The sequence below is a fragment of the Carassius carassius genome, chromosome 45 (genome assembly GCF_963082965.1).
Source record: "Carassius carassius chromosome 45, fCarCar2.1, whole genome shotgun sequence".
NCBI classification, from domain to species: Eukaryota; Metazoa; Chordata; class Actinopteri; order Cypriniformes; family Cyprinidae; genus Carassius; species Carassius carassius.
Window position 1 is genome coordinate 5,701,562 of NC_081799.1, and position 27,079 is coordinate 5,728,640.

Below are 27,079 nucleotides of genomic sequence, written 5' to 3' on the forward strand. Positions count from 1 at the left end.
AGTGATGTTTAGGTTCTGGCAGGAGGCAGTGGTTTGTCAATGCAGCTGTCCATCTATTGACATAATAGACTGGAACCGAGCGGGGAGGGACTCAGCGAGCGAGTTACTGCCTCTAAATTACTATCTGATTGTGGAGTTTGTGTGTGTTCATCCGCCATTCAGCACGTAAAAATAAGACTACCGCATAAACACCTGTGCATATTTGCAGTAATACAACAGCTATAAAAATATTAAGCTTGCACACAGAAATGTTTTACAATTTAGTGTTTTATGCCTTCAACAGTACGATGATGTTCGCCTTTACATCGAGAACTAGGCAAAAGAGTAAGAAGTGTGCATGACAGGTTATGGAAAATTATGTCAAGGTTTGTGCTACATATATTTTCACGATGGTGAATTAATGTAATATATATTTGATGGTGAAACAAAGCCCGGTCATATTAGCAGGCGAAGCAGCACCAGCTCAAGACACTAGATGGCGCTATTGTCCGACAATTAATCACTGTCAATGGACGAGTACAGTATGTTTCAGGCTTTTCTGGTTTGCTATTTATTAAAAAGACATACAAAAGTTGTTATGCAATTTCATGTTATTATGACATATATAGGCTTCATATATGAAAAAAGACATTGGAGAAAGAGGCCAAACTCTGGTCATATTATTCACAATTTAAACAAGCATATGAGCTACTATAATTAATTAAATATTATTTATTTAATTAAACGAAAATATTGTGTGAAAATTGTATGACATTGTCAGAAATTTTATATTAGGAAGGGGTTTTTTATGTGAAAGTTATTAAACAAAACTATTTGTAAAACAATGACAGCAGTTCTGAGTCAAACTCTGAGTCAATGTCTTTTTCCGTATAATTTGGCAAAAACTACATCTTAAAATCTGGTTTGTATCACATTTTAACTCAGTGTTTTGTACTATATTAAACCTTGTGTAAAGCCTTAACTAGACTGATTTAGCTGCTACACATTAAAATGAAATTCTGATGAAAAGCTTGCAATGTAATATAAAAGCTGAGGCATGAAAATCTGCTGAAGATTATTCAGGTTTTGTCTGTTAACATTCATTAATTTGACTGCAAATCAAACCACAGACCAGATGTTTGTGATGCTGTCCATGAATGACTCATTTTAAGTGGATCATTTCCTTTTTATATTGCACTGATGATGTAATGAGAGGATATGCACAGATTCAGTATTTATTTACTTACTGTCCCAATAAAAATAATTTTGTCAAATGTTACGTTAATATTGAAATGGAGGCTTTTATTCAGCAATGAAGCATTACATTATTTAAAACGGTCAGTAAAACATAATGTCACAAAACACAAATAAATGCTTTTCTTTTTAACTTTTTTTTGTTCATCAAAGAATCATAAAAATACATATTTATCACAATTTCCTAAAAAATATTAAGCAGCAAAAGCTGTTTTCATCAATAATAATAAGACCATTATTAATAGGCCAAATGAGCACCAATAATGATTGATGATAACGGAACATCAAATCAGCTTATTAGAATGATTTCTGAAGCTTAAAATTCATCTTTACAATCACATGAATGAAGTACATTTTAAATAGAAAGAAGTTAATTTCACAATATTAGGCCTACTCTTTTTACTGTAGCCTATTTTGAGCAAATAAGCGTAAGTAATATATATATATATATATATATATATATATATATATATATATATATATAGTTTGATCGATGTATATTTACTTAAATATTTACAAACGCGTGCATGACGTCATGACTGAGCAGGTCTCGCGCAGCGGGATCTTATAAAGGATTGTGATTGGTCCGCAGACGCGCGTGGCTCAAACAGGTGTGTGATGGACCAGCGGCGTTTAATCTGCTGCGTGGCGGTGTTTGTCTTACTGTCAGGTAATTTTATTTTATAAACTTTTATTGAAGCTGGCGGACGGTGATATTTATGCGCCTTAAAAAAATCCGTCCGATTCTTAAAATAAATAAATAAATAAAATAATCGTAATAATAGACTATTGATGAATAAAGGAGAACCTGGGGCTAGTTGTCACAAAGCTACATCTCAGTTTTGAGCGAAAGGTCCAGTTTCGTGTGTGTGTGTGTGTGTGTGTGTGTGTGTGTGTGTGTGTGTGTGTGTGTGTGTGTGTGTGTGTGTGTGTGTGTGTGTGTGTGTGTGGTTCTGTTGATTGATTTCGTATGTCTTAAACTAGAATACTTTATGAATTCTTCCCTTTAAGCTGAAATTCTAATGACATTTTACTTATAGCATATTAATATTAGGTAAACTTCACATCATAAAACCATGTAGTCTATCGTTCAGAAGAAACAATGACGTTCCAGAGTTTGATTTTCAATGATCAACCTTTCCACAAATATATGAAACCGCACAACTGTTTTCAACATTGACAAAAATAATAAAAAAATGTTTCTTGAGCATCAAATCAGTATATCATAATGATTTATGAAGATCATGTGACTCTGAAGACTGCATGTTTTCTGTTTTAACTTTTATTAACTACAGTATTTATTGGATAAAGTTATTTAATTGTTTCATAATTGTTTACTGGTTAAATCATTATTGTTCAAAGTCAGCATGTGTTAAATATGTATACGTTCTTCAAGACCATGCCTTTCACAGCCTTGGAAATGACTCCAGTTTTCACTCAATTCAGAAGTCAGCAATGAACCTTTAAATATCATAGAGCTCGTATCTCTTTCATTATGGCAGGAAGAAAACTATTTAATGGGCCACAAATAATTAAAATCTTTATATTGTGTTAGTTCATTTCTATTTTTTCCCTTTTTTTAGTTGGCTCATCCAGATTGTATAAAGCACTGATTGCTCATATAATCCACATGTGTGAGAAGCCTGTGCAGTGAGTGACAGCTGTGACTCTTTCAGGTGTTGACGGCGCCTGCAGCAGAAATCAGTGGCAGTGTGATGATGGAGTGTGTGTGTCGCACAGATGGCGCTGTGACGGTGTCAGTGACTGCCAGGATGGGTCTGATGAGATGGACTGTGGTATGTATCAGACACCATCTGTTGCTGAAAACCTGTCGGTCTTTATGCTCACTTATTGAATTGATCCGATTGCATCTGGTTGTTTCTATGAAAGTAGAACACAAATAAACGATCATATTTTATGCCGTTAGTATGTCAGCCTGGAGATTTGCAGTGTGCGGATGGCTCCGGGTGTGTGATTGGGTCGGGTGTTTGTGACGGGCGTCCCCAGTGTCCCGACGCTTCAGATGAGTGGGACTGCAGCAGGCGTTTAGGGTGTCTGTCAGGTGACTGGAAGTGCAAGAACAACATTTGCATCCCACAAGAGCTTCTCTGCAATGACATCAACGACTGCGGTGACAACTCTGATGAAGAAACCTGCGGTGAGACGCTCTAGCCCTCATTAAACAATGTATGACTGGCAGTGCCTAAGATCAACCTGTGACTTTTTGTAGGAGCAGTTGTTTAAAATAAATGCAAGAAGAGGCACGACCTCTAATTATCTGGGCTCTACCAAAGGGAAAGGGTGCAATAAATGCAAAATAGGAAAAATTCAGATAAATATAAAAATTTCACACTGTTACACATTGCATTATGATGTTTTATTGTCCTGGTTCCATGTATAGCAAACTCCAGGAAGTCTCCTAGTTGATACTAAAAAACATTTCAATTTTATATTTGACCTAAACCAAGTTTATAAAATAAAACACAAAATTGGGGTAACCTTGTCACACACATATTCTGTATACTGAAAGCTTCCATTGCAGAACTCGATTTACACAAAACATTCATCAGCACACTGTACATATGTATTTCTGTTGATATTTAGAATATCACACAGCCTTTTATTGATGATGTCTGAGAGTCATGTTGTATTTGCCTGAACATGTTTTCTAGGTTCCTGTGGGAAGATGAACATCCGCTGTCCTGATGGCACGTGTCTAACCCAAAGACAGAGGTGTGACGGAGTTGCTCAGTGTTCAGATAAGAGAGATGAGCCTCTTACATGTGGTACATAAAGACCCTCATTTTTATTATAATTTTTTTTTTTTTTTGCTGTAGACAACAGGGGCCTGTTTCATAAAACAAGTTTACCTAATAAGCCAGTCTAATTTCAGGTAGTCTAACTTCTTTTAAACCAAATTGACTGAGAATACTTGTCAGACTAACTAAAATAAACCTGGCTTATTTGGTAAAGTTGTTTTATAAAACCGGCCTGAGGTTAGCTTGATTTCTTTATTTTTGTTTCATCCTTATGTGTCCTAGGTAAAAGTTGTCTTAATGGGAACGGTGGCTGTAGTCATGCTTGCATTGACCAGGTTTGGGGAGCTTTGTGCACTTGTCCCACTGGGATGACCCTTTCTGCAAATGGACTTGATTGTGAAGGTACAGTAGCTGCACTTTTGCCTCCAAGCAGAATATTTTTTGAACCGTGCACTACCAAACTAGTATTATCATTTCTGCAATATGCAGCATATACTATTCTCTAGATGTGCACAATACTGGGTAATACTGCTTACAATGTGTTCTGGATCTGGTGTTGATTTTTGATTGAGGCAGAGCTCAACACCATTTATATAGGCATATAACTTCAAAAAAATGAAACGGCCATATTTGTTTCTAAGGTAGACCAAATCTGCACACCTCAAAATTAAGAATTTTCCATAGAATATATAAAAAAAAAAAATTTAAGTTTTATTTGGAAAATTATTGTAACGCATTTTAATGTTTTGTTTCGAAAATTTAAAAACCCCGTATGCTGTACTACATACGATTGTGCATCATTGCATTTGGTGTATTGCTACTTGATAATTACTTTTAAGAGTGTATAATTGTAATGTTAAGCAAGGATACAAGATATGAGTTAAGTCTATATACTATTAGTTCCAAATATACTCTTAGTATTAATGTTAATTTCGCACTTGATATGAATAGTCGAAATATAGTGCAGTGTTTTCAGTTTGACTTAAGTGTTTTTGCTTATTTTATTATTCAAGATGTCAATGAGTGTGCCCAGTCATTCGGACCTTGCATGCACTTGTGCACAAACACACCCGGCTCTTTTCGGTGTCTGTGCCAGAATGGTTTCAAAGCTCTTGGAAACGGCTCTTGTGAACCTCAAGGTAACTTATGGCATGTATTTTCAGATTTTACTATTAATATCAAGTATACACAAGTCCAGTAACATCAAACTGTTTTTACTAGGAGCCATGACGAAGATCTTGACCTCCAGGAAGGGGCTGATTGGGTTAGTGAATGTGAAGACTAGAGTCTATGAGGCGCTCTTTGCAATTGAGAGCGAACCTATAGCCATGACCTACGATATCCAGAGGAACTTCATCTACTGGGCTGATAAAGATGGGAATATCTACCAGGCTTTGAACCGGAAGAGCACGATTCTCTATAAAGGTCAGTTGAGTGCTACATGCATGCATAACGGTCTAAAAATGTTGGCCTACACCTAAACCATATGCATTTTTATTTCTCCCCTTACTAGGGCAGTCTGGTTTGCACAGTCTAGCCATCGACTGGTTTACTGGACAGCTGTACTGGACGAGTGTTACCCAGAAAGCCGTCCTCACAGGTGCAGCTGATGGCAGTGCTGTAGGCATGGTCATGTCCAAAGAAATGGACCCGAGAGAGATGGTCCTCAGCCCGACTGAGAGGTACAAACTGCTTTTTACTGTATTAGCACAGATTTGAGGAGCAAAGTTATATGTTTGATTGTTTTTCCCCCTGTAGTTTCATATTTTGGATTAATAAAGGAACGAAAGACGAGCTGACCATCGAGAGGGCAGAGATGGACGGTTTGAACCGGACTACACTGGTTTTCATTACTGCACAGCTCCCGAGGAGTCTTACGATGGATGTGGCAGCGCGCCGACTGTATTGGATCAGTGTTTACAAAGCGGTGTGTTGCGTTTCGTCAAAAACCTGAGTTTATTGATTGTGTGTTTATATTTAGTTTTTTTTTAATTTGTACTCCAGTCAATTGAGAGCATCAGGACAGACGGCTCGGGACGGCACACCTTCTGGGATTTCTTTCAAGGACGTCCTGCTCAGACCCTGGCTGTGTTTAACGGCTGGTTTTACTTGGCTGATGAGAAAAAACTCTGGCAGGCTCCTCAAAATAGATCTTCTGACACACTAAATGGCTTCATCTTAAAAGCCTCGCTTCCTGTCTTGAACATCTACCATGTGCTTCAGCAGCCCAGAGGTGAATTATTTTTTGTGAACTTGATCGTGGTGGTTACACCCACATCATTGGCTCCAAGCTTTATAGTGTTTTGTGATGTAGGTTTTGCGCCGTGTAAAGACTCGGGCTGCCAGCTGTGTTTGCCCTCCAAGAAAAGTGCTGCTGGATTCACCTGTCTGTGTCCTGAGGGAGCGCTGCCCATGTCTTGGGGATCTTGTGAAAGTGTGTCGTTTGTTTAGCATCCAATATTTAGCATTTTAGTTAAAAATGAGCTGCCTCTTGATGATATGCTCATCTCTTCTCATTGTCAGATTTTAAGGTCGCCTATGCAACAGCCACGGCTATATACAGTTTGGAGTTTGCTGGAGAGACTCCTGTGAAAACTGAACTCTTTACTTCAGATGAAGACATCCAGTCCTTTGACATGTACTGGCGGAGAGGATGTGTGGTTTGGTCTAATGGGACGGGCCACGTAAAGACTAACAAACAGTCTCAGGACTTGTCTGAGTACATCCTGACTTTAAAACCTGGTATGTTGTTACTTTTTCAACTAAAACCTTGAAACATACTCTATAGAAGTACAATCTTTATTTATTTATTTTTTTGAAAATCAGTAAAAATAGAAATTGCTAGTAAATTAATTACAAAGAATCAGCTAGTGAATTAATCATGAAATTCTGATTGTGTTTTCATGTAAACCATACTTTCACATGTAGCCTATTCTTGTTCTGTAATCTTTGTTTTAATTAAGCTTAAAATATGCGTTTTATTTTATTTTTTGTAAAAGTGCATATGTATTTAGTAACGGGGAAAAGGCCTTATTAAAATAATAAAATTCTCAAAGTAGTTTGTCGCAATTGTTACTGTTTTCTAAGAGAAGAAAAAGTGTAACGATTTCATTCTCAAGCAATTTTATTTTTATTTTTTATATAAATATATATAAATTTTCTTTGACATTGCAAGGTTAGCACCAGACTGTAAAATGTAATTTATGATATTTGTAAAAGCATTTATTTTCCTTAAAAGTATATTATATTTGTGAAAACTGATTTGTATACTCGCATGTGTAGATGTAAGGAAAAATGTATAACTTTTCGCCTGATCGTTACACTACATTTTTATTTTATTTTTTATTTTTTGTCATGTACTATGAGAGCATGGGCTCGTGAGGGATCGGATAATCTTTGGTGTTTGTGTACTTGTGGAAAAAAATCAGTTTCTGGCTTGGAGTTTGATTTGAGTTTACGTTTTGATTCAGTGCATTGTGGATGGATTTGTTTTGAATACTTAATGGAGATGGCCTAGACTGAGACTATAAACATCTCTTCGCTTGTGTCCCTTCCTCTAGCCTGCATCGTCAGAGTTGACCAGAGGACTGGGAATCTGTATTGGCTGGCCTGTGATGAACTTTCCATTGGCGTTTCTACCATTGGCCCCCTTGACCAGAGTATCTCCAGACAGCTGTATCAAGCCAGAACCGCAATCCTAGACCTCTTTGTGGACTGGCGGAGAGGAAAGCTGTACTGGCTGGAGGGAAAGCAGGTCATGAGAATGAAACTGAGTCTGATTGGTGGAAATGCCGAAACTGCCTTCAGCTTTGAGGAGGATGGAGTCGACCGTGTTGTGTTTGACCGCAAAGCGAATGGCTTCCTTTGGAACATTGAGTCTTGTTAGTGGCTTTTCCTTCTGAATTAACTACTTGTCTGCATGTTACAGGTTTTCATTGATGTTGTTTGCTTCAGACTTGCAGGTTATGAGTCTACTGAAGATGAGAAGGTACTCTGCTGGTAAAGACTGGGTCGTTCCTGGCTCCATCATGGCTGCTTATGAACCCTACATGGTGACCTTGTTCAATAACATCCTGACAGTGTGGAATCGCAAAGATCGAGCTCGCGTCTCTGGAGTGGCGGTAGAGAATGGAGTTGTTAGCTTATCTGTAGCCCTTAGGGAAGTCCAACAAGGTTTGTAATGTTCAACTTGTTTTTTTTGTGTCTAAGCTTTATTTATTTTTAGTTTTGTATGCATTTTAGATACAACAGAGGAAGATGTGCGTCCTACCGAGGTGACTTGCAAAAGTCCCCTAGTCATTTGTCAAGGATCAGCCGTGTGTATCAGTCAATCTCAGCGGTGTGATGGGAACAGAGACTGTCCGGATGGATCTGATGAAGCCTCATGCGTGCATGTGTGTGCAAAGCCAGGTATACTTTGACATACATGCATGCATGGTTCACTCAAATCCTTTATTAAAAGATCATTTGTTAACCTTCATGTTGTTTGAATCCTGTATTACTTTGCTTTTAAGTTTTCTAAATGCTTGAGACCTGTTATACAGCAAGTAAAAACTATATTAAAAAATTGTTCCTTCAGGTGACTTCCTGTGTGAGGACAGGAGGAAGTGTGTGGCGAGGGATCTGGTGTGTGACGGCCGCTCTCACTGCACAGACGGGTCAGATGAGACGGGATGTCCCACCACTGCTCCTGAAACCGTCTCCACACCATTAAAGTGTCGTGTGGGCTCTAAACCCTGTGAGGACGGCCGTGAGTGTGTGCTGTACAGTCATGTGTGTGATGGAGAGATGGACTGTAAAGATGGATCAGATGAACACGACTGTGAATATCGGTGTAAAGCAGGTAAAGCTCATGAAATGAATACATAAGTGTCTGGTGTAACTCAGGCGAGTGTCACTGACGATGTTTCCTCGTAGATCAGTTCCAGTGCGCTCATGGGAGGATGTGTATCGACAGAAAGCAGGTGTGTGACGGCACACCTCAGTGTCAGGATCGCTCTGATGAACTGGACTGTTTCAGTCGCTCACACGAATGCAGACATCAGTGTGATAATAAAACTCGCTGCATCCCAGAGAGCTTCCTCTGTGACGGAGAGAAAGACTGTGTGGACGCCACTGACGAACACAACTGCTGTGAGTTTTGAAGATATGGAGTGTTTTTATGTTTTTATGCGTTTTGAGGTTTTTGCCTAATCTGTGAATATAGATTATATTTGAATCTATAGTTTTTCCGAACACCTTTTGATGAGTGAGTTTTCCTCTCTTTCTGTGGGATTTGTCAGTCCTGATTGCACTAAGGTAGAGATTGTTACATGTTACACGACATTGCAGGTGTAAGGATCCACCCGCCGGCCCAAATAGTAGAATCCAGCGGCCTGGTCGAAGGTTTAATGCATATTCGGTCTTTTACTTGCACTTCTGAATTTCAATCTGACTCCAGTTTTAAGCGATCACTGAATTTAGACAATGTTTCTATTTAAAAACTGATCTCAAAGGTTGATTATGTATACATTTTTATATTTGATTATCCTAGACTCACTATACCTTCAATTATCCATTCACTGGAGACCTAATGTCTCTTAAGTCTCACGCTAGCTTCATGTGGATCTTACGATCACAAACTCGCCATTCTGATGCTAGTTAGAGGATGTAGGTAGATTAATACATGTTTTGCCTGCCGCCTACTGCTTGCTTGTGACAAAAGTGTAGTTTTAGTCTTTTCTCATACAATTTGCTAACAGCAGCGATAGACAGAAATCATAAGGTCTCCGATGACGTGCCTACTGCTCCTATCATTCTCCAGCCTTCAGTTTGACTTATTCTTGGCCATAGATTTGCAGTAACAAAAGCCTCCTCACAGTTTACTAGTCATAAGTTTACCTCACTAATAATAAATTATAATAATATACCTGACTTCAAAAAGATACATAATATGGAGCATATGAGATTCACTCCACACTACGGGCTGATCTGACTGCAGAATCGCCCCGTACTGTTTTGTCACTTCTCTTAAATACTCAGACCAAACAGCAAAGAAATCTTCAAAGCAGTTGTAAAAACAAAGTCCTTTTGGTTTCTTTAGGTTCCCATGATTACATCAGGGTCAAACCTGGCTGGAGTTAAACATGCTCAAAGACCCCTAAAGGGGGACACCCTCTTCTCCGCAGAACACAATCCTACTGAAGTTCTCAATCTTTCTAACTGTGTGCGATTGGTCAATTGGTCTCAATTTCAGAGACCTTTTTAAAAAAATACGAAACATGAAGTGGACAAAAACAACATTTTCACAAGATATAACATTGCATATGGATATTCTTGCTTTTGGGGGAGAAGAGTGAGAGTCCGAGGCAGGGATGGGATGGGAGGGGGTCAGAAATGAGCAAGGAGATAGGTGTTTGCGCTCCTTGAAGATCTCTTTTCCAGATCCGTTTTATTGCATGGCAGCATGGTATCTGTTTTCTGTGATTTCCTGAGTTTTGGCTTGAAGTAAATTCCATAAAGAAATAATTTCACTCCTTTCACAGGTAAACACAATTTCATTATTTTTAGTGCATTTTATTTTATAAATTATTTTAATTTTACACTTTATAAATACACTTTTATTTTCTGTACAAATGTTTTTATAAACAATTTCCAGGTTTTTCTTAGCCAATGAGTGCTGTTTTATGTTTACTTTAAACTGATGGTTTTGTTGCTCTAGTGCTTGACTATAATTAGTGATTTATGCCTATTTTTGCATGTATTTACTTGTTATATTAACATTTAATGATCAATGCTCTATTTGTCTTTTCTCTGCACAGTGAAGACTAACAGAGGGGACGTAAATGTGATTCCAGTGAACAAAGCAAGCTCAGGTTTTGCGGCGTCTCTGCCTCCAGTCTGTACAGGTTCATCTATTATGTGTCCAGGAGCGTCGTTGTGCATCTCCCAGACTCAGCTGTGTGACGGGACGAGAGATTGTCCTGATGGTTCTGATGAAGGCTCATGCATTGACACTTGTGTAAAACCTGGTAAACTACTTTAACTTTGGCGTAAATTGATTTTAATTTTGCTGTTGCAAACGCAAAGTAGATAGCTGACATCTTTAGCATCTAAACCTGTGCTTCACTAGGTGACTTCCTGTGTGAGGACAGGAGGAAGTGTGTGGCGAGGGATCTGGTGTGTGACGGCCGCTCTCACTGCACAGACGGGTCAGATGAGACGGGATGTCCCACCACTGCTCCTGAAACCGTCTCCACACCATTAAAGTGTCGTGTGGGCTCTAAACCCTGTGAGGACGGCCGTGAGTGTGTGCTGTACAGTCATGTGTGTGATGGAGAGATGGACTGTAAAGATGGATCAGATGAACACGACTGTGAATATCGGTGTAAAGCAGGTAAAGCTCATGAAATTAATACATAAGTGTCTGGTGTAACTCAGACGAGTGTCACTGACGATGTTTCCTCGTAGATCAGTTCCAGTGCGCTCATGGGAGGATGTGTATCGACAGAAAGCAGGTGTGTGACGGCACACCTCAGTGTCAGGATCGCTCTGATGAACTGGACTGTTTCAGTCGCTCACACGAATGCAGACATCAGTGTGATAATAAAACTCGCTGCATCCCAGAGAGCTTCCTCTGTGACGGAGAGAAAGACTGTGTGGACGCCACTGACGAACACAACTGCTGTGAGGTTTTTTTTTTTTTTCTTTTTTTTTTTTATCTAAAAATGTATCTGTATTTTTTTTATGGTGTAACAGTGTGTTACTGTGAATATCATCCTAGAAATGCCTTACATTTATTGCTTCCTATGGTATAAATCTGGAATACGTGAAACGGGGCTTAAAGTTCTCCGGAACAAAAAACAAAAAAATCCTACATTTAAAAAAAAAACTTGTTTATCACTTTCGAGTCCATGAGTTCGTCTAACAATGGTATGAGAGGAGCACCGCTTTCACTCTCAACCAAACTAACATTACTAACCAATCAGAATTTGTTGCTCTTATAAACAAGAGATGCGCAAAAAATAGTATCCAATTGCAGATGTCCGTCTAACGCATATTTTTATAGGAAAACTAATTAAAAAGTGGAGCATTTGTAAACAGCTCAGAGTAATCATGTAATCTCCATAAGAATATGATTGCAAGAACATATTTACCGGGATTTTTGAAAAGGTCCTGTTCACACATGATCTATTAATGGTAACTTACTGGTAATTTAACCAGTGAAGACTGTATGTGTGAAAGGTGCTAAACTTTTCCTCTGTGTATATGCTGTGAATTTGAATTAACATTCATCTGGAAAAACTGTGCATTATATCACTAGATTTTTAACAAGTCATTTGTAAACCTTTGCCAACACAGGAAAATACATAAACCCATTTCTAAATATTCCATTTATTGTTCATCGCGATTGTATGTATGCATTTGGCCAAATATTAACGTTTTATATATTTAAACCTTATTTAATCGCGCTGTAAAGTGAAACGTCACCATACCGTTGGCGCCCTCTGCAGGTGATCGTTATAATACATAATGTACTTAAGTTGGTTAGGTTCATATTATGTATAGGAATATTACATTTATGTATTTTAACAATTTTGTTCTATACAATCATTATTGCTTGTTTTTTTTATATTTTATTTGAGCCAACTATTTGTGTCTCATCATTAGTTTAAAATATAAATAGTCATACTAAAGCCTGGGTTTCACTTAGGTCTATTGTTACTGCAAATATTTTAGATTACTCAATCAGTAGATTACTTGATTACCAAAATAATCATTAGTTACAGCCCTAGATTAGTTAAAGCTGCGCTCAGTAGCGCTTGAGTTAAGTATTATCCAAAATCAATATTTGAGCAAGTACATAACCAGCCAGTGTTTGAAACCATCATCATAGCCGATTCACAACGGTTAAATTATTATAATGTTTTCTAATATGAGTGGTTCATGGAGGTTTTCGCAGGAAATTCGAGCATGGCTCTGCATCATTACATGTCTATAAACATGAAGTTGTCTCTGCTACAAGGCTATCACATGTGAGGATCCTGCAGGTGGAGGATCGTTTAATTATAGCCTATTCCCACAGCAGCTGGAATAATTAAATGTAAAAGAAAAATAATTGTGATGGAGGATTGTAATAGAGAAAGATTATATGAAACGCATGTAAATTAAATAAGATTTATATTCCAGTTTCAAATGCTTCTGATTACAGATAGACTGGGTTTACACAAGTTCGATGGGAGCATAGTTTGCTTTTTGGGTTAAAATAATTTCTTAATGAAATTCAAATGATGGGACAATTAGAGATTAGACTGTACAGAAAAGTAAATCTACACCCTAATACACACTATACTCCTAGTCACGCAATGCTGATGTAGTTAACATTAATAAATTGAGAATAAAGTAGAACAATGATAATAATTTCCAGGGTTTGATGTGATATGAGCTAATCGATCATTAGATTAAATCACAATTGGTAGCGCAATTTATTGTGATGCTTTTTTCCTCAGTTGGTCAGAACAAAGCATGGCAGACTTGTTACTTGTTCAGATGGCAATATATGGTGAAAATACTTATTTGGGTCATATATTCCAAGATGTAGGCTAGAATCTGTGATTATGAAGTACAGAGAATATCTACACCGGTGTGATGACTGACAGCTACACGTTCACCTCAGAACAGATTCATCCGCGCTGGATCACAACCATAGACTGTATATCACAACCCACACATGGAATATAATTCTGCAAGGAACTGCAATTCCAGGTTTTCAAACATAGATGGCGACAAAGCAGCAATTTACGGACTGCAGCTTTTAAATTACGAAAAGTAAAACAATGCAGTTGTATTTTGAAATATTTTAAAGACAAATATTTTGTCATTTAAAAATGTCTTATAGTATTAAATAGTGTAACGTTCTAGTAACCCAAGTATCTTTCAACCCCTGGTGAAAGTATCATCAAAAAAATTACAGGTGTACCTTTTAAAGTGGCCTTTCACCTGAAGTCCAGTAATGTTTTAATGAGGTTTCTTCTGCTAAAAAAAAAGTTCCCCTTGACCTTTTTTTTTTTTATTATAGTATATTTTTAAGACCGCCATTCAAATGACCTCTGTTATGACTGACCTCTTTACATGTGTAATGAGTAGCACAGTCTTATTTGTGGTTCTGTGTTTAACCTTTATTTAATCATGCCTGATCTATGTTCACAGCTGAGATTAAAAGAGGGGATATAAATTTGGTGACACTAAAAGGCAACAAGGAAAAAAGTTTGCAACCTCCTCCTCCAGTCTGTAGAAGTCCATCCATGATGTGTCCGGGAACATCACTGTGCATTTCCCACATTCGATTGTGTGATGGAAAGATAGATTGTCCGGATGGTTCTGATGAAGTTTTGTGTGTAGACACTTGTTCAAAACCTGGTAAATCTTTGCTTTTTCTTTGGAATAAAATATCATTAACACTGAAGAAAAAGCAAAGCACTGACATCTGTAATGTTGTGCCAGGTGACTTCCTGTGTAAGGACCGAAGGAAGTGTGTTGATGGGAATCTGGTGTGTGACGGCCGCTCTCACTGCCTTGACGGCTCTGATGAAGTAGCATGTTACTTGGTGGCTAGAAATTCAAAACCTGCACCATTAAAGTGTCGTGTGGGCTCTAAACCCTGTGAGGACGGCCGTGAGTGTGTGCTGTACAGTCATGTGTGTGATGGAGAGATGGACTGTAAAGATGGATCAGATGAACACGACTGTGAATATCGGTGTAAAGCAGGTAAAGCTCATGAAATGAATACATAAGTGTCTGGTGTAACTCAGGCGAGTGTCACTGACGATGTTTCCTCGTAGATCAGTTCCAGTGCGCTCATGGGAGGATGTGTATCGACAGAAAGCAGGTGTGTGACGGCACACCTCAGTGTCAGGATCGCTCTGATGAACTGGACTGTTTCAGTCGCTCACACGAATGCAGACATCAGTGTGATAATAAAACTCGCTGCATCCCAGAGAGCTTCCTCTGTGACGGAGAGAAAGACTGTGTGGACGCCACTGACGAACACAACTGCTGTGAGTTAACACAAAATTCAGGTTTTATCATGTTAAGTGCATCTTTATATTTATCCCAGTCAGTGAGTATTTAAAGTGGAAATAATCGCTAACATCACCAGCAGAATTACAAACCGGTCTCCCAAGACTGTGTCCCAATAAGTTTCCCAAAAATTCCACATTTCATTAGTTTGACAAACAACTCCAACCCAAACTCACATCTCTGGTTAGGTCTTTTTTTTTTTTTGTTTTTAATTTTCAATCTGTTCACTCATGTGAACAATTTACCTACAAATGCTTTACTGTTTCGATATAAAGCTGGGATGGGTAAAATAATTCTCACTTTGACTTTTTGAACCTCGCTCCCTCTCGCTCTCCGCTCGCTCGCTCCCTCTCGCTCGCTCCCTCTCGCTCCCTCTCGCTCGCTCCCTCTCGCTCTCCCTCGCTCGCTCCCTCTCGCTCTCCCTCGCTCGCTCCCTCTCGCTCTCCCTCGCTCGCTCCCTCTCGCTCTCCCTCGCTCGCTCCCTCTCGCTCTCCCTCGCTCGCTCCCTCTCGCTCTCCCTCGCTCGCTCCCTCTCGCTCTCCCTCGCTCGCTCCCTCTCGCTCTCCCTCGCTCGCTCCCTCTCGCTCTCCCTCGCTCGCTCCCTCTCGCTCTCCCTCGCTCGCTCCCTCTCGCTCTCCCTCGCTCGCTCCCTCTCGCTCTCCCTCGCTCGCTCCCTCTCGCTCTCCCTCGCTCGCTCCCTCTCGCTCTCCCTCGCTCGCTCCCTCTCGCTCTCCCTCGCTCGCTCCCTCTCGCTCTCCCTCGCTCGCTCCCTCTCGCTCCCTCTCGCTCGCTCCCTCTCGCTCTCCCTCGCTCGCTCCCTCTCGCTCTCCCTCGCTCGCTCCCTCTCGCTCTCCCTCGCTCGCTCCCTCTCGCTCCCTCTCGCTCGCTCCCTCTCGCTCCCTCTCGCTCGCTCCCTCTCGCTCTCCCTCGCTCGCTCCCTCTCGCTCTCCCTCGCTCGCTCCCTCTCGCTCTCCCTCGCTCGCTCCCTCTCGCTCTCCCTCGCTCGCTCCCTCTCGCTCTCCCTCGCTCGCTCCCTCTCGCTCTCCCTCGCTCGCTCCCTCTCGCTCTCCCTCGCTCGCTCCCTCTCGCTCTCCCTCGCTCGCTCCCTCTCGCTCTCCCTCGCTCGCTCCCTCTCGCTCTCCCTCGCTCGCTCCCTCTCGCTCTCCCTCGCTCGCTCCCTCTCGCTCTCCCTCGCTCGCTCCCTCTCGCTCTCCCTCGCTCGCTCCCTCTCGCTCTCCCTCGCTCGCTCCCTCTCGCTCTCCCTCGCTCGCTCCCTCTCGCTCTCCCTCGCTCGCTCCCTCTCGCTCTCCCTCGCTCGCTCCCTCTCGCTCTCCCTCGCTCGCTCCCTCTCGCTCTCCCTCGCTCGCTCCCTCTCGCTCTCCCTCGCTCGCTCCCTCTCGCTCTCCCTCGCTCGCTCCCTCTCGCTCTCCCTCGCTCGCTCCCTCTCGCTCTCCCTCGCTCGCTCCCGCTCGCTCTCCCTCGCTCGCTCCCGCTCGCTCTCCCTCGCTCGCTCCCGCTCGCTCTCCCTCGCTCGCTCCCGCTCGCTCTCCCTCGCTCTCTCGCTCGCTCCCTCGCTCTCTCGCTCGCTCCCTCGCTCCCTCGCTCTCTCGCTCTCTCCCCCTCCCTCTCTCGCTCTCTCCCCCTCCCTCTCTCTCTCTCTCTCTCTCTCTCTCTCTCTCTCTCTCGCTCTCTCTCTCTCTCGCTCTCTCTCTCTCTCGCTCTCTCTCTCTCTCTCTCTCTCTCTCTCTCTCTCATGTTTAAGTTGTATTCGCAAATACATAGGCCTAGTTGCAAGTGACAACCTCAGCAAAAACTTCACTCACAATGTGATTTGTTTGCAAATGAGACCATTTTAGTAGCAGTTTGGAGCCCTGATTAATAGTTTTATTTGTTTCTTGTCAAAATAATTGACCTATCGTTAAGCCCCGCCCCCTTAATTACTGTTGCTGACTCCGATTAACAATCGGAGTTGCCAACTCTCTTACAATGACAGCTGTCACTCTGAAAACCTTGTCCCAGGATGTTTTTGATAAATCTTGGTCATACGACCACCTCTCATCAAAAAGAATTCAAGTGGGACTAAAATATGCCAAGGAAGGAAATATAAAATATTCTAAAATAAAATGATGGGTAACGAGGTGGAAGTGAGGGTTTACAGATCACAATGCAAGCGGGAGAAACCTCATTCTACAGCTGTCATGATCGCAGATTACTTGCATCCAGGATCAACACTGTTGATGTACAGCAGAGTGTGATTAATTTACATTGAACCAATTTAGTATGGAAGCACTGAAATGTAGACCTTCATTTGTGTTTTTGACGTACACCGTACATTAGTTTACCGATAGGTCAATTGCAACTCCTGTTTTGGTGCTATACCTTTAGGATCTTTATTATCTGTTATGATTAGCTAACCAATTGCATGATCTTTACATGTGGAATGAGTAGCACAGTCTTATTTGTGGTTCTGTGTTTAACCTTTATTTAATCATGCCTGATCTATGTTCACAGCTGAGATTAAAAGAGGGGATATAAATTTGGTGACACTAAAAGGCAACAAGGAAAAAAGTTTGCAACCTCCTCCTCCTCCAGTCTGTAGAAGTCCATCCATGATGTGTCCGGGAACATCACTGTGCATTTCCCACATTCGATTGTGTGATGGAAAGATAGATTGTCCGGATGGTTCTGATGAAGTTTCGTGTGTAGACACTTGTTCAAAACCTGGTAAATCTTTGCTTTGTCTTCAGTGTTAATGATATTTTATTCCAAAGAAAAAGCAAAGCACTGACATCTGTAATGTTGTGCCAGGTGACTTCCTGTGTAAGGACCGAAGGAAGTGTGTTGATGGGAATCTGGTGTGTGACGGCCGCTCTCACTGCCTTGACGGCTCTGATGAAGTAGCATGTTACTTGGTGGCTAGAAATTCAAAACCTGCACCATTAAAGTGTCGTGTGGGCTCTAAACCCTGTGAGGACGGCCGTGAGTGTGTGCTGCTCAGTCATGTGTGTGATGGAGAGATGGACTGTAAAGATGGATCAGATGAACACGACTGTGGTCGTCAGTGCCAACCTGGTTAGACAAATCCCAGTACTCTAACCTTCATATCAACATTATGGCCATTATATCCAAATCATTGACCTCACTGTGTCCTTGTTCCTCCATCGCAGGGCAGTTCCAGTGCACTTCTGGTGGGAGGTGTATTGAAATGAATCAGGTGTGTGATGGCACTCCTCAGTGTCTGGATAAGTCAGATGAGGCAGGATGCTGGAAACCCTCAAGGAGCTGCAGCATGCGTTGTGACCGGGACACTCACTGTATTCCTGAAGTCCTCATCTGCAATGGGATTAGGGACTGTCTAGATGGCACTGATGAAGCAAACTGTGGTAAGCCAACAGCTCTCCTGATCATGGAGAATGCTTAGTTCATCTAAAAATATGTCATGAATGGTTGAAAAACACTGCACAAAAACTACCAGAGAGGGTCAAAATTGGCAATATAAAGAAACGGAGGTAGCTTGTGGGCTTTCTTTCATATTTTGACAAACATCCAACATTGTACATGTGACGAGAAGAATCAGTAGGTGTACGCATACAGTGACGTTCCTGAAATCTCTGGCCGTTTCAGGTCTTTTAAGCATCATACACCTTGCTCAAGGTGACCCCAGTTTGTGTCTAGATGGAGAGGAACTTAATGCCCTCAATGCCACTTCATTACTACTGCAGATGTCTCTCTTCCTTCTCTTGCAATACCCAAATTCTTAAGGCTCTGATTAACAAATGGGTTGCAAATCCTTTGTCCCACCTCCACTAGGAGACCCTTAGTCCTCCATCCAGCCTGCTAACAATCGCTGGCCAGTCCTGTGTGTTTGGACTGTCAGCTTCATCAACATAGATTCGGACACAGAAACAATGTCCAATTCCAGGGTAGTGGCTGCAACATCTTGAGGGAACATCTGCAGGGAACAGGTATTTCTTGGTGGATCTCAAACAGCAGCTGAAGTCAAGATAAAGAAAGAAGGTAGTCTTTGGATGTTTGGGCCAGTTCAAGCGTTCTCCTGTTACTTTCAACACCCCTGTGGACTCCTCGGCCCACTTTCACCTGCCTCCTGTTTCACAGCCTTTCTTCAGCCTCCTTAACAGCCTTCTGAGCCCACCTCTAGCCCGTCTTCACTTGGATCCCTGATTTAGCCATCTTTGCTCTAAACCAGAATTGACTACAGTGGGATTAGACCAAACTTCAAAAAGTGTGACTTTTTATTAGTCAATCACTAGTTGCTCGTTACTTTCCAGCATTTACTCAATATAAGTGTTATACTCCACTTTCCAAATACATTGTCTGGTGGAAGAATGAAATATTACCCGAAGCTGTAAATAACCTTGTACGGTTCCACCTGCTCCATGTCTTGTTGACAGCTGTATCCAGACCAGCTCAGACCAGCTGTGAGAGTCCCTCTGTCCTGTGTCCGGGGACGTCAGTGTGTGTGTCTCAGGCTCAGCTGTGTGACGGCACAAGAGACTGTCTCGATGGATCTGATGAAGCTTCTTGTATAGATGCATGTGCTGCTCCAGGTAAAAGAAGTCAACTTCTCTCAGCTAGAAAAACAAAACTGCTTTTGTGGTTTAAGCCTTGGTTGGTGTAGTCCGGTTTAGTTCATCTCTCACCCTGAATAGCCCAAAACCTTTCTAAAACTTTCCTTGTTCTCCTACTTGTTCCTCCCTTTCTCCTGCTCCTACTCCTTTACCTCTTTCGTTCTCCCCTTTATCTCCTTGTTCCTCTTTATTCATTGTTGTTGTTCTCTCTTCTTTCTCCTTATTCGGTTCCATTTTGTTGTCCTTGTTCTTCCTTTTCCTCTGCTCCTCCTCCTCTTACCTCTTTTCCTCTGCTCCCCTTTACCTCCTTGTTCCTCTCTTCATTATTGTTCTCCTTGTTTTTATCCTCATTCACCACTTCCTACTCCTCCTCATTGTTCTTGTTCTTTCTCCTGCTCCTCCCCCTTTGCCTCCTTGTTCCTCTCTCTTCATTGTTCTTCTCCTCATGCTCCTTGTTCTCATTCTCTTTCACTTTCTCCACCTCTTTTTATTTTTTATTATTATTATTATTATTACTCATATTTCTTGGATTTCTCCTTCTCCAGCAGGTCATTATACCAAAGAGATATGTCATGACTTGTGCCTAATATACTGTTGTGTTCATACAGGTGACTTTCTGTGTAAGGACAGGAGGAAGTGTATTGAGGGATCTCTAGTCTGTGATGGTCGTTCTCACTGCCTTGATGGTTCTGATGAGATGGGATGTTCTACCATAGCAGCTAAAACCACCACCACTGCACCCTTCAAGTGTCGTGTGGGCTCTAAACCCTGTGAGGACGGCCGTGAGTGTGTGCTGTACAGTCATGTGTGTGATGGAGAGATGGACTGTAAGGACGGATCTGATGAAGAACATTGTGAACTTCAGTGCAATCCAGGTGCGATCATGATTTCACAATCTCAACTCTGACCCATTTTCAACAATTTTGACTAAAGGCTTGAATACACTATATAACTTTTTTCCCAGATTTTTGCACCTATTTACAATCTGGCCAAGTAGACGCCAGCTTCCAAACCTTAGACCCAGTCTCCAGATCTGAAATGACAGATTTCATGTGAAGTCTCAGTGTATGATGGTCACAGATTGTTTTTAATTTTAACTTTAAATTTTTTTTTTTAAATAAACTTAAGGATAATTTCCAGTTGGAAAATATCCAAATATCAAATATTTTAGAATGTCCTTCAGAATGTTACAGTATTTTATGGATATCACTAAATAATAAATATATGATACTAAATCTATGATGTTTAAAGAGTCTTGACTTACACTTCTCTATTTTCAGGGATGTTTCAGTGTGTTCAGGGGAAGAAGTGTATTGACTTCCGACAGGTGTGTGATGGGACTCCTCAGTGTCCTGATCATTCGGATGAAGCGGGCTGCTGGAAGCCCACCAAGAGCTGCAGCATCCGCTGCGATGGGAACAGTCGCTGTATCCCAGAGGTGTTCGTCTGTAACGGTATGAGGGACTGCTGGGATGGCTCAGATGAGGCAGACTGTGGTGAGTTTGCAGTAGAAGCATCAGAAATTACACATTTGCTTTTACATATGGGATCTAAAAACAAATGATGAGCAGGTTTTGCACCACTGTTGACGCCAAAATAAGTAAAAAGGGAATGTAACTATTTAAATACTTTTTTTACTTCACACCATAATAAAATGTGTTTCTGGATCAATGCGCCTCAAAAAGATTCAGCACATCACTTGTTACTTCACTAAATGGAAATAAAATCAAGTTTAAATGTTAAATTTTTTTTAAGCTATGCCCACTCCACCATCACCTTGTAAAAGCCCTTACGTGGCTTGTCAAGGGACATCCCTGTGCATCCTGCAGCGATATCTGTGCGATGGGAGAAAAGACTGTCCTGATGGCTCTGATGAGAGACCGTGTCTTCGCAACTGCCCATATCGCAGTAATGAACACCGTTTTTTTTTTACTGGTAACATGCTTTGCTTGGGATGAAGTTCCTGCTGTCTTACAGCTTCGCAATTACATTTTCTTCCAGGTGATTTCATGTGTAAAGACAGGACAAAGTGTGTGGCGAGGGATCTGGTTTGTGATGGTCGTTCTCACTGCCTTGACCGTTCGGATGAGATGGGATGTCCCACTACAGCACCTAAAACGTCAACCACAGTGCTGTTAAAGTGTCGTGTGGGCTCTAAACCCTGTGAGGACGGCCGTGAGTGTGTGCTGTACAGTCATGTGTGTGATGGAGAGATGGACTGTAAAGATGGATCGGACGAAGCTGACTGCGATTTTAATTGTAAAGCAGGTAGTTTAGCCAGAGATCATTTTATACAGACAAACAAACACTTTATAATCAAAAGGATAATTTTATGTGTAAGTTATATGTACTTATTTCTGTATTTATATTCATATGTATTTGTCTCTTTTATTTATTTATTTATTTATATATATTAGTGGTGGGCCGTTATTGGCGTTTACGTGAGACTCTTATCGGGCGATAAAAAAAAAAATATCGCCGTTAATCTATAGATACAGACTGTTGGTCTGGGAACGCCCCCGGGAACGCCCCGTCACATGATGTGAATTTAGCCCGTGGGGGAAAACATTGCCTTGGCGCTAATTGAAATACACGGGACAATCATGCTGAAGAGTTATTGTTTCATTTTCTGTACCTCCAATAAACTAACAAATTATGAAATGAAGTTCTACATCCTTCCTAATAAACATACAGAACCGGAAATGATGACAAAATGGCTACAAGCAATAAGTTGTGAGGATGGTCAAAGGAAGTTGTGGAATCCCAAGACTAAGCATGTGTATGTGTGTGCAGTAGGCATTTCATCACAGGCAGGCTATATTAACATCGTGTTCATTATTAACGTTATCAAAACTGTGTAAGGTTGTTTCAGAAAGTGGCATGTATATATAATTAGCCTTATCATTCTACCTGAAGCTAAACTATGTAACGTTAGCCTAGTGTCGAAAATAAACCCACTTAAAAAAGCGTGTGGACACGTAACAACTTAGTTTTGTGTCAGAACTTTTACACTTTCATTCATAAATTCACCCCGTCTGTGTTTGCGAAACGATTGAATCGCGGAATCCAGTCAAAAATAGAATTTGCTGTATAAAGCAGAACGTCACGGAATTTGGCTATTTTTGAATGAATACATCTATATTAGGGCTGTAAAATGAATCAAATATCGATATGGACTAGTGTATATGAATATTAAAGTTAAAAGAGACTACAATTGTTCTACGTGTCTCTGGGAATGAGTGCTCAATATGTGCATTTTTGTCATTCAGATACACACGATGTTCGCAGTGTTTTCCCCCACGCCGACTCCGCCCTTGCCACGCTCCCAACTATGACTAGATGCCGACTGTATCTATTCTCAAAGTTGGGTTGGGAGCTGGGTCTATACTAAGCAAGCCATGATGACTTTCACCTTGATATTTTATATAACCGACTGACTTATTTTTGGAAATTATGCTCGAAAAAACTGTCAGTTATTTCTTAAGTGAAAGTAAACAGTTGAGGAAAAACATGGGATGTGTATTATATTGGATGCGTTCATCGTCTCTTAAAGTGACCGCGCCTAATTTAGCTTCTAGCTGCTGTAATGTTAATCCAAGAAAATGAAAGAAAATCACTCACTGCTCTTGACTGAATTACTTTGAATAATTTTTGGTTTGACTGTTAAAACTACAGACACCAGACACTGTAATAATGTGAGAAATGTTGAAGGTGTCTGAATAAATGTAGGTTTGATTGTAGATTTCATTTTTACATTGAAGACTATCCAGTGCTATTTTACATTTAATTATTTGGTTTCTGTACCTTGACGCCTACAAACTTGAAAAATCTTAAACATTGTGTAAATAGCACAAATAAATAAAAATAAAAGAACATACAAATTAAACAATTTCAAACAGGGCCCACTGGTACAACCTTCACCGTGTCCCCGCTGACCCCAGCTACGGCCTCCGTCTGCTCACGCCTGTTTCACACATGCTCCGTCTGCTCACGCCTGTTTCACACATGCTCCGTCTGCTCACGCCTGTTTCACACATGCTCCGTCTGCTCACGCCTGTATCGCACATGCTCCGTCTGCTCACGCCTGTATCGCACATGCTCCGTCTGCTCACGCCTGTATCGCACATGCTCCGTCTGCTCACGCCTGTATCGCACATGCTCCGTCTGCTCACGCCTGTATCGCACATGCTCCGTCTGCTCACGCCTGTTTCGCACATGCTCCGTCTGCTCACGCCTGTTTCACACATGCTCCGTCTGCTCACGCCTGTTTCACACATGCTCCGTCTGCTCACGCCTGTTTCACACATGCTCCGTCTGCTCACGCCTGTATCACACATGCTCCGTCTGCTCACGCCTGTTTCACACATGCTCCGTCTGCTCACGCCTGTTTCACACATACTCCGTCTGCAGTGCGTATGCAGTCCGTGTGCGTTACGTATGTGGTGTATGTGCTTTCACACAGGACGCGTTTGCAGTTCGCTACTCGGATATGTAAACTATCGCTGCTCTGCTGCAGACGCAACGCAACTGGAATCCGTTAACATGGGTGCGTAAAAAAATATGCAACGCATACACACTGCAGATGGAGTATGTGTGAAACAGGCGTAAGGTAATCTAGATGGAAAAAAAATAATCTATGCCCACCATATATATATATATATATATATATATATATATATATATATAAAAAACACACACACTCACACACACATTCATATATACTAACTAAGTGGCTCGGGGACCAGAATGTTGAAATTTTGGGTCCATGGCCTGGAAACTCCCCAGATCTTAATCCCATTGAGAACTTGTGGTCAATCCTCAAGAGGCGGGTGGACAAACAAAAACCCACTAATTCTGACAAACTCCAAGAAGTGATTATGAAAGAATGGGTTCCTATCAGTCAGGATTTGGCCCAGAAGTTGATTGAGAGCATGCCCAGTCGAATTGCAGAGGTCCTGAAAAAGAAGGGCCAACACTGCAAATACTGACTCTTTGCATAAATGTCATGTAATTGTCGATAAAAGCCTTTGAAACGTATGAAGTGCTTGTAATTATATTTCAGTACATCACAGAAACAACTGAAACAAAGATCTTAAAGCAGTTTAGCAGCAAACTTTTTGAAAACTAATATTTTTGTAATTCTCAAAACTGTTGGCCACGACTGTGATAAAACAATTGTAAATTAATAAATATACAGTGGCAGAGAAGTTATACCTTTCATATGATATTTTTGAGGAGAGACTTGGTAAAAACTGTGTCCTGATTACTACTGATTTCAAATCTCTGACTTAGTGGTATTGTTGTTCCTCAGGGGAATTTCAGTGTGCCCATGGGAGGAAATGCATAGACTCAAAACTAGTGTGTGATGGCAAACCACAGTGTCAGGATTTTTCAGATGAGAGGGACTGCTTCATTCGTAGCAAGAGCTGCAGCCATCGCTGTGACAATAAAACTCGCTGCATCCCAGAAAACTTCCTGTGTGATGGAGAGAAAGACTGTGTGGATGGCACTGATGAATCTGACTGCGGTGGGAATCGTTCCTTCTGTGCTACATGTGATTTGATTTTACACATTTAATGAAATTAATCAATTTTATTGGTTTGGTCTTTAGGGTACCCCACAAAGGTGGTGAAGTGTGAGAGTCCTGCGGTGTTGTGTCGTGACGGGTCGCTGTGCATCCCTCACACCATGCTTTGTGATGGGAAGAGAGACTGTCCTGATGGATATGATGAAACATTTTGCTTTGACCGATGTCCAAATGCAGGTACTCAGTTTAATAATGGAAAAATATGGCTATTTTAAAGCATGTGTAGTCACAATTCTATTAATTTTTTTTCTTATAGGTGACTTCCTGTGTGAGGACAGGAGGAAGTGTGTGGCGAGGGATCTGGTGTGTGACGGCCGCTCTCACTGCACAGACGGGTCAGATGAGACGGGATGTCCCACCACTGCTCCTGAAACCGTCTCCACACCATTAAAGTGTCGTGTGGGCTCTAAACCCTGTGAGGACGGCCGTGAGTGTGTGCTGTACAGTCATGTGTGTGATGGAGAGATGGACTGTAAAGATGGATCAGATGAACACGACTGTGAATATCGGTGTAAAGCAGGTAAAGCTCATGAAATTAATACATAAGTGTCTGGTGTAACTCAGACGAGTGTCACTGACGATGTTTCCTCGTAGATCAGTTCCAGTGCGCTCATGGGAGGATGTGTATCGACAGAAAGCAGGTGTGTGACGGCACACCTCAGTGTCAGGATCGCTCTGATGAACTGGACTGTTTCAGTCGCTCACACGAATGCAGACATCAGTGTGATAATAAAACTCGCTGCATCCCAGAGAGCTTCCTCTGTGACGGAGAGAAAGACTGTGTGGACGCCACTGACGAACACAACTGTGGTAACGCCCTGAAGCCTTCTTGATTATGGAAATTAAATACCAAGCTTAAGTTTTAAACCTTTCTGTTTGTTTAAAAAAAGTTATTGTAAAATGTATTTATCACCATTTATTTATTCACTATTTGTTGTTTTTTATATATATATATATATATATATATATATATATATATATATATATATATATATATATATATATATATATATATATATATATATATATATATATATATATATATATATATATATATATATATATATATATATATATATATAAAATGACAAATTAACTTTTTTTTTTTTGGCATGAAAATCTGAGGGAAAAAAATGTAATATTTATAGGATGGCATGTCTGATTTTATGAGAAATGAAATCCCTTGAGATATTTAAAACATTTTTTTTTTTTAAAGAATATGCATTTATATAAAAAAGTACTCATTGATTTGTTTTGTAGCTCCCATTACTGGCCCATCTGTCACAGACCAGCCAGTCTGCTTGAGCCCTTCTGTATTTTGTCATGAAACCTCAAAATGCATCTCACAGTCCCAGCTGTGCGATGGAAAGACGGACTGTCCCAGTGGAGCTGATGAGCAGTCTTGTATATATTCATGTCCAGATCTAGGTAACAGATGGAATTTGTCCTTTTCTTAAATGTTATATTTATAAGTCAATTCCGAATTGATGAAATGATGACCCTGTACTCCAATCAGGCCAGTTTCTGTGCAAGGACAGACGGAAGTGTGTTGAGAGCTCTCTGGTGTGTGATGGTCATCCACACTGTGCTGACGGCTCGGATGAGAAACAATGCCCCACCTGTGCTTTGCTTTGTGACCAGAAGAGTGTTTGCCTGACGAGCCAGCAGATCTGTGACAGAAAACCAGACTGTAGAGACGGTTCAGATGAGAAAATCTGCTGTAAGTCCCTGTGCATGCATAAATATCTTTTAGTTGTATATTATAATTTATTTTTTTTTAGTGAATGACATGAGACGAGTTGTATGATTTAAAATTTTTGGTGAACTATTTAGGTTTAATTGCAACTTTCCAT

At 41.0% G+C, this 27,079-nt stretch overlaps 1 protein-coding gene across 3 annotated transcripts in view; it reads left to right on the top strand.

Annotated features, from left to right (window-relative positions):
- The first annotated feature begins 1,826 nt into the window (after window positions 1-1,826).
- The window catches only part of si:dkey-88l16.3 (low-density lipoprotein receptor-related protein 2), a 35,977-nt gene continuing 10,724 nt past the window's right edge, over window positions 1,827-27,079 (top strand). The window contains exons 1-37 of one of the 3 annotated variants that reach the window (XM_059539629.1): window positions 1,827-1,903; window positions 2,910-3,029; window positions 3,161-3,391; window positions 3,906-4,019; window positions 4,275-4,394; window positions 5,006-5,131; window positions 5,214-5,417; window positions 5,506-5,674; window positions 5,751-5,919; window positions 5,997-6,225; window positions 6,307-6,426; window positions 6,516-6,734; window positions 7,553-7,873; window positions 7,947-8,165; window positions 8,235-8,402; window positions 8,572-8,835; window positions 8,910-9,125; window positions 10,793-11,002; window positions 11,104-11,367; window positions 11,442-11,657; window positions 14,181-14,390; window positions 14,475-14,738; window positions 14,813-15,028; window positions 17,562-17,774; window positions 17,859-18,122; window positions 18,218-18,433; window positions 19,463-19,618; window positions 20,248-20,514; window positions 20,920-21,135; window positions 21,395-21,547; window positions 21,641-21,907; window positions 24,951-25,166; window positions 25,251-25,403; window positions 25,483-25,746; window positions 25,821-26,036; window positions 26,487-26,654; window positions 26,743-26,946. In XM_059539629.1, the coding sequence (XP_059395612.1) occupies window positions 1,852-1,903; window positions 2,910-3,029; window positions 3,161-3,391; window positions 3,906-4,019; window positions 4,275-4,394; window positions 5,006-5,131; window positions 5,214-5,417; window positions 5,506-5,674; window positions 5,751-5,919; window positions 5,997-6,225; window positions 6,307-6,426; window positions 6,516-6,734; window positions 7,553-7,873; window positions 7,947-8,165; window positions 8,235-8,402; window positions 8,572-8,835; window positions 8,910-9,125; window positions 10,793-11,002; window positions 11,104-11,367; window positions 11,442-11,657; window positions 14,181-14,390; window positions 14,475-14,738; window positions 14,813-15,028; window positions 17,562-17,774; window positions 17,859-18,122; window positions 18,218-18,433; window positions 19,463-19,618; window positions 20,248-20,514; window positions 20,920-21,135; window positions 21,395-21,547; window positions 21,641-21,907; window positions 24,951-25,166; window positions 25,251-25,403; window positions 25,483-25,746; window positions 25,821-26,036; window positions 26,487-26,654; window positions 26,743-26,946 (7,414 nt within the window). In that variant the 5' untranslated portion in view covers window positions 1,827-1,851. The remainder of the gene's footprint in view (window positions 1,904-2,909; window positions 3,030-3,160; window positions 3,392-3,905; window positions 4,020-4,274; window positions 4,395-5,005; window positions 5,132-5,213; window positions 5,418-5,505; window positions 5,675-5,750; window positions 5,920-5,996; window positions 6,226-6,306; window positions 6,427-6,515; window positions 6,735-7,552; window positions 7,874-7,946; window positions 8,166-8,234; window positions 8,403-8,571; window positions 8,836-8,909; window positions 9,126-10,792; window positions 11,003-11,103; window positions 11,368-11,441; window positions 11,658-14,180; window positions 14,391-14,474; window positions 14,739-14,812; window positions 15,029-17,561; window positions 17,775-17,858; window positions 18,123-18,217; window positions 18,434-19,462; window positions 19,619-20,247; window positions 20,515-20,919; window positions 21,136-21,394; window positions 21,548-21,640; window positions 21,908-24,950; window positions 25,167-25,250; window positions 25,404-25,482; window positions 25,747-25,820; window positions 26,037-26,486; window positions 26,655-26,742; window positions 26,947-27,079) is intronic. The other 2 variants (XM_059539630.1, XM_059539631.1) reach the window with 2 other exon arrangements.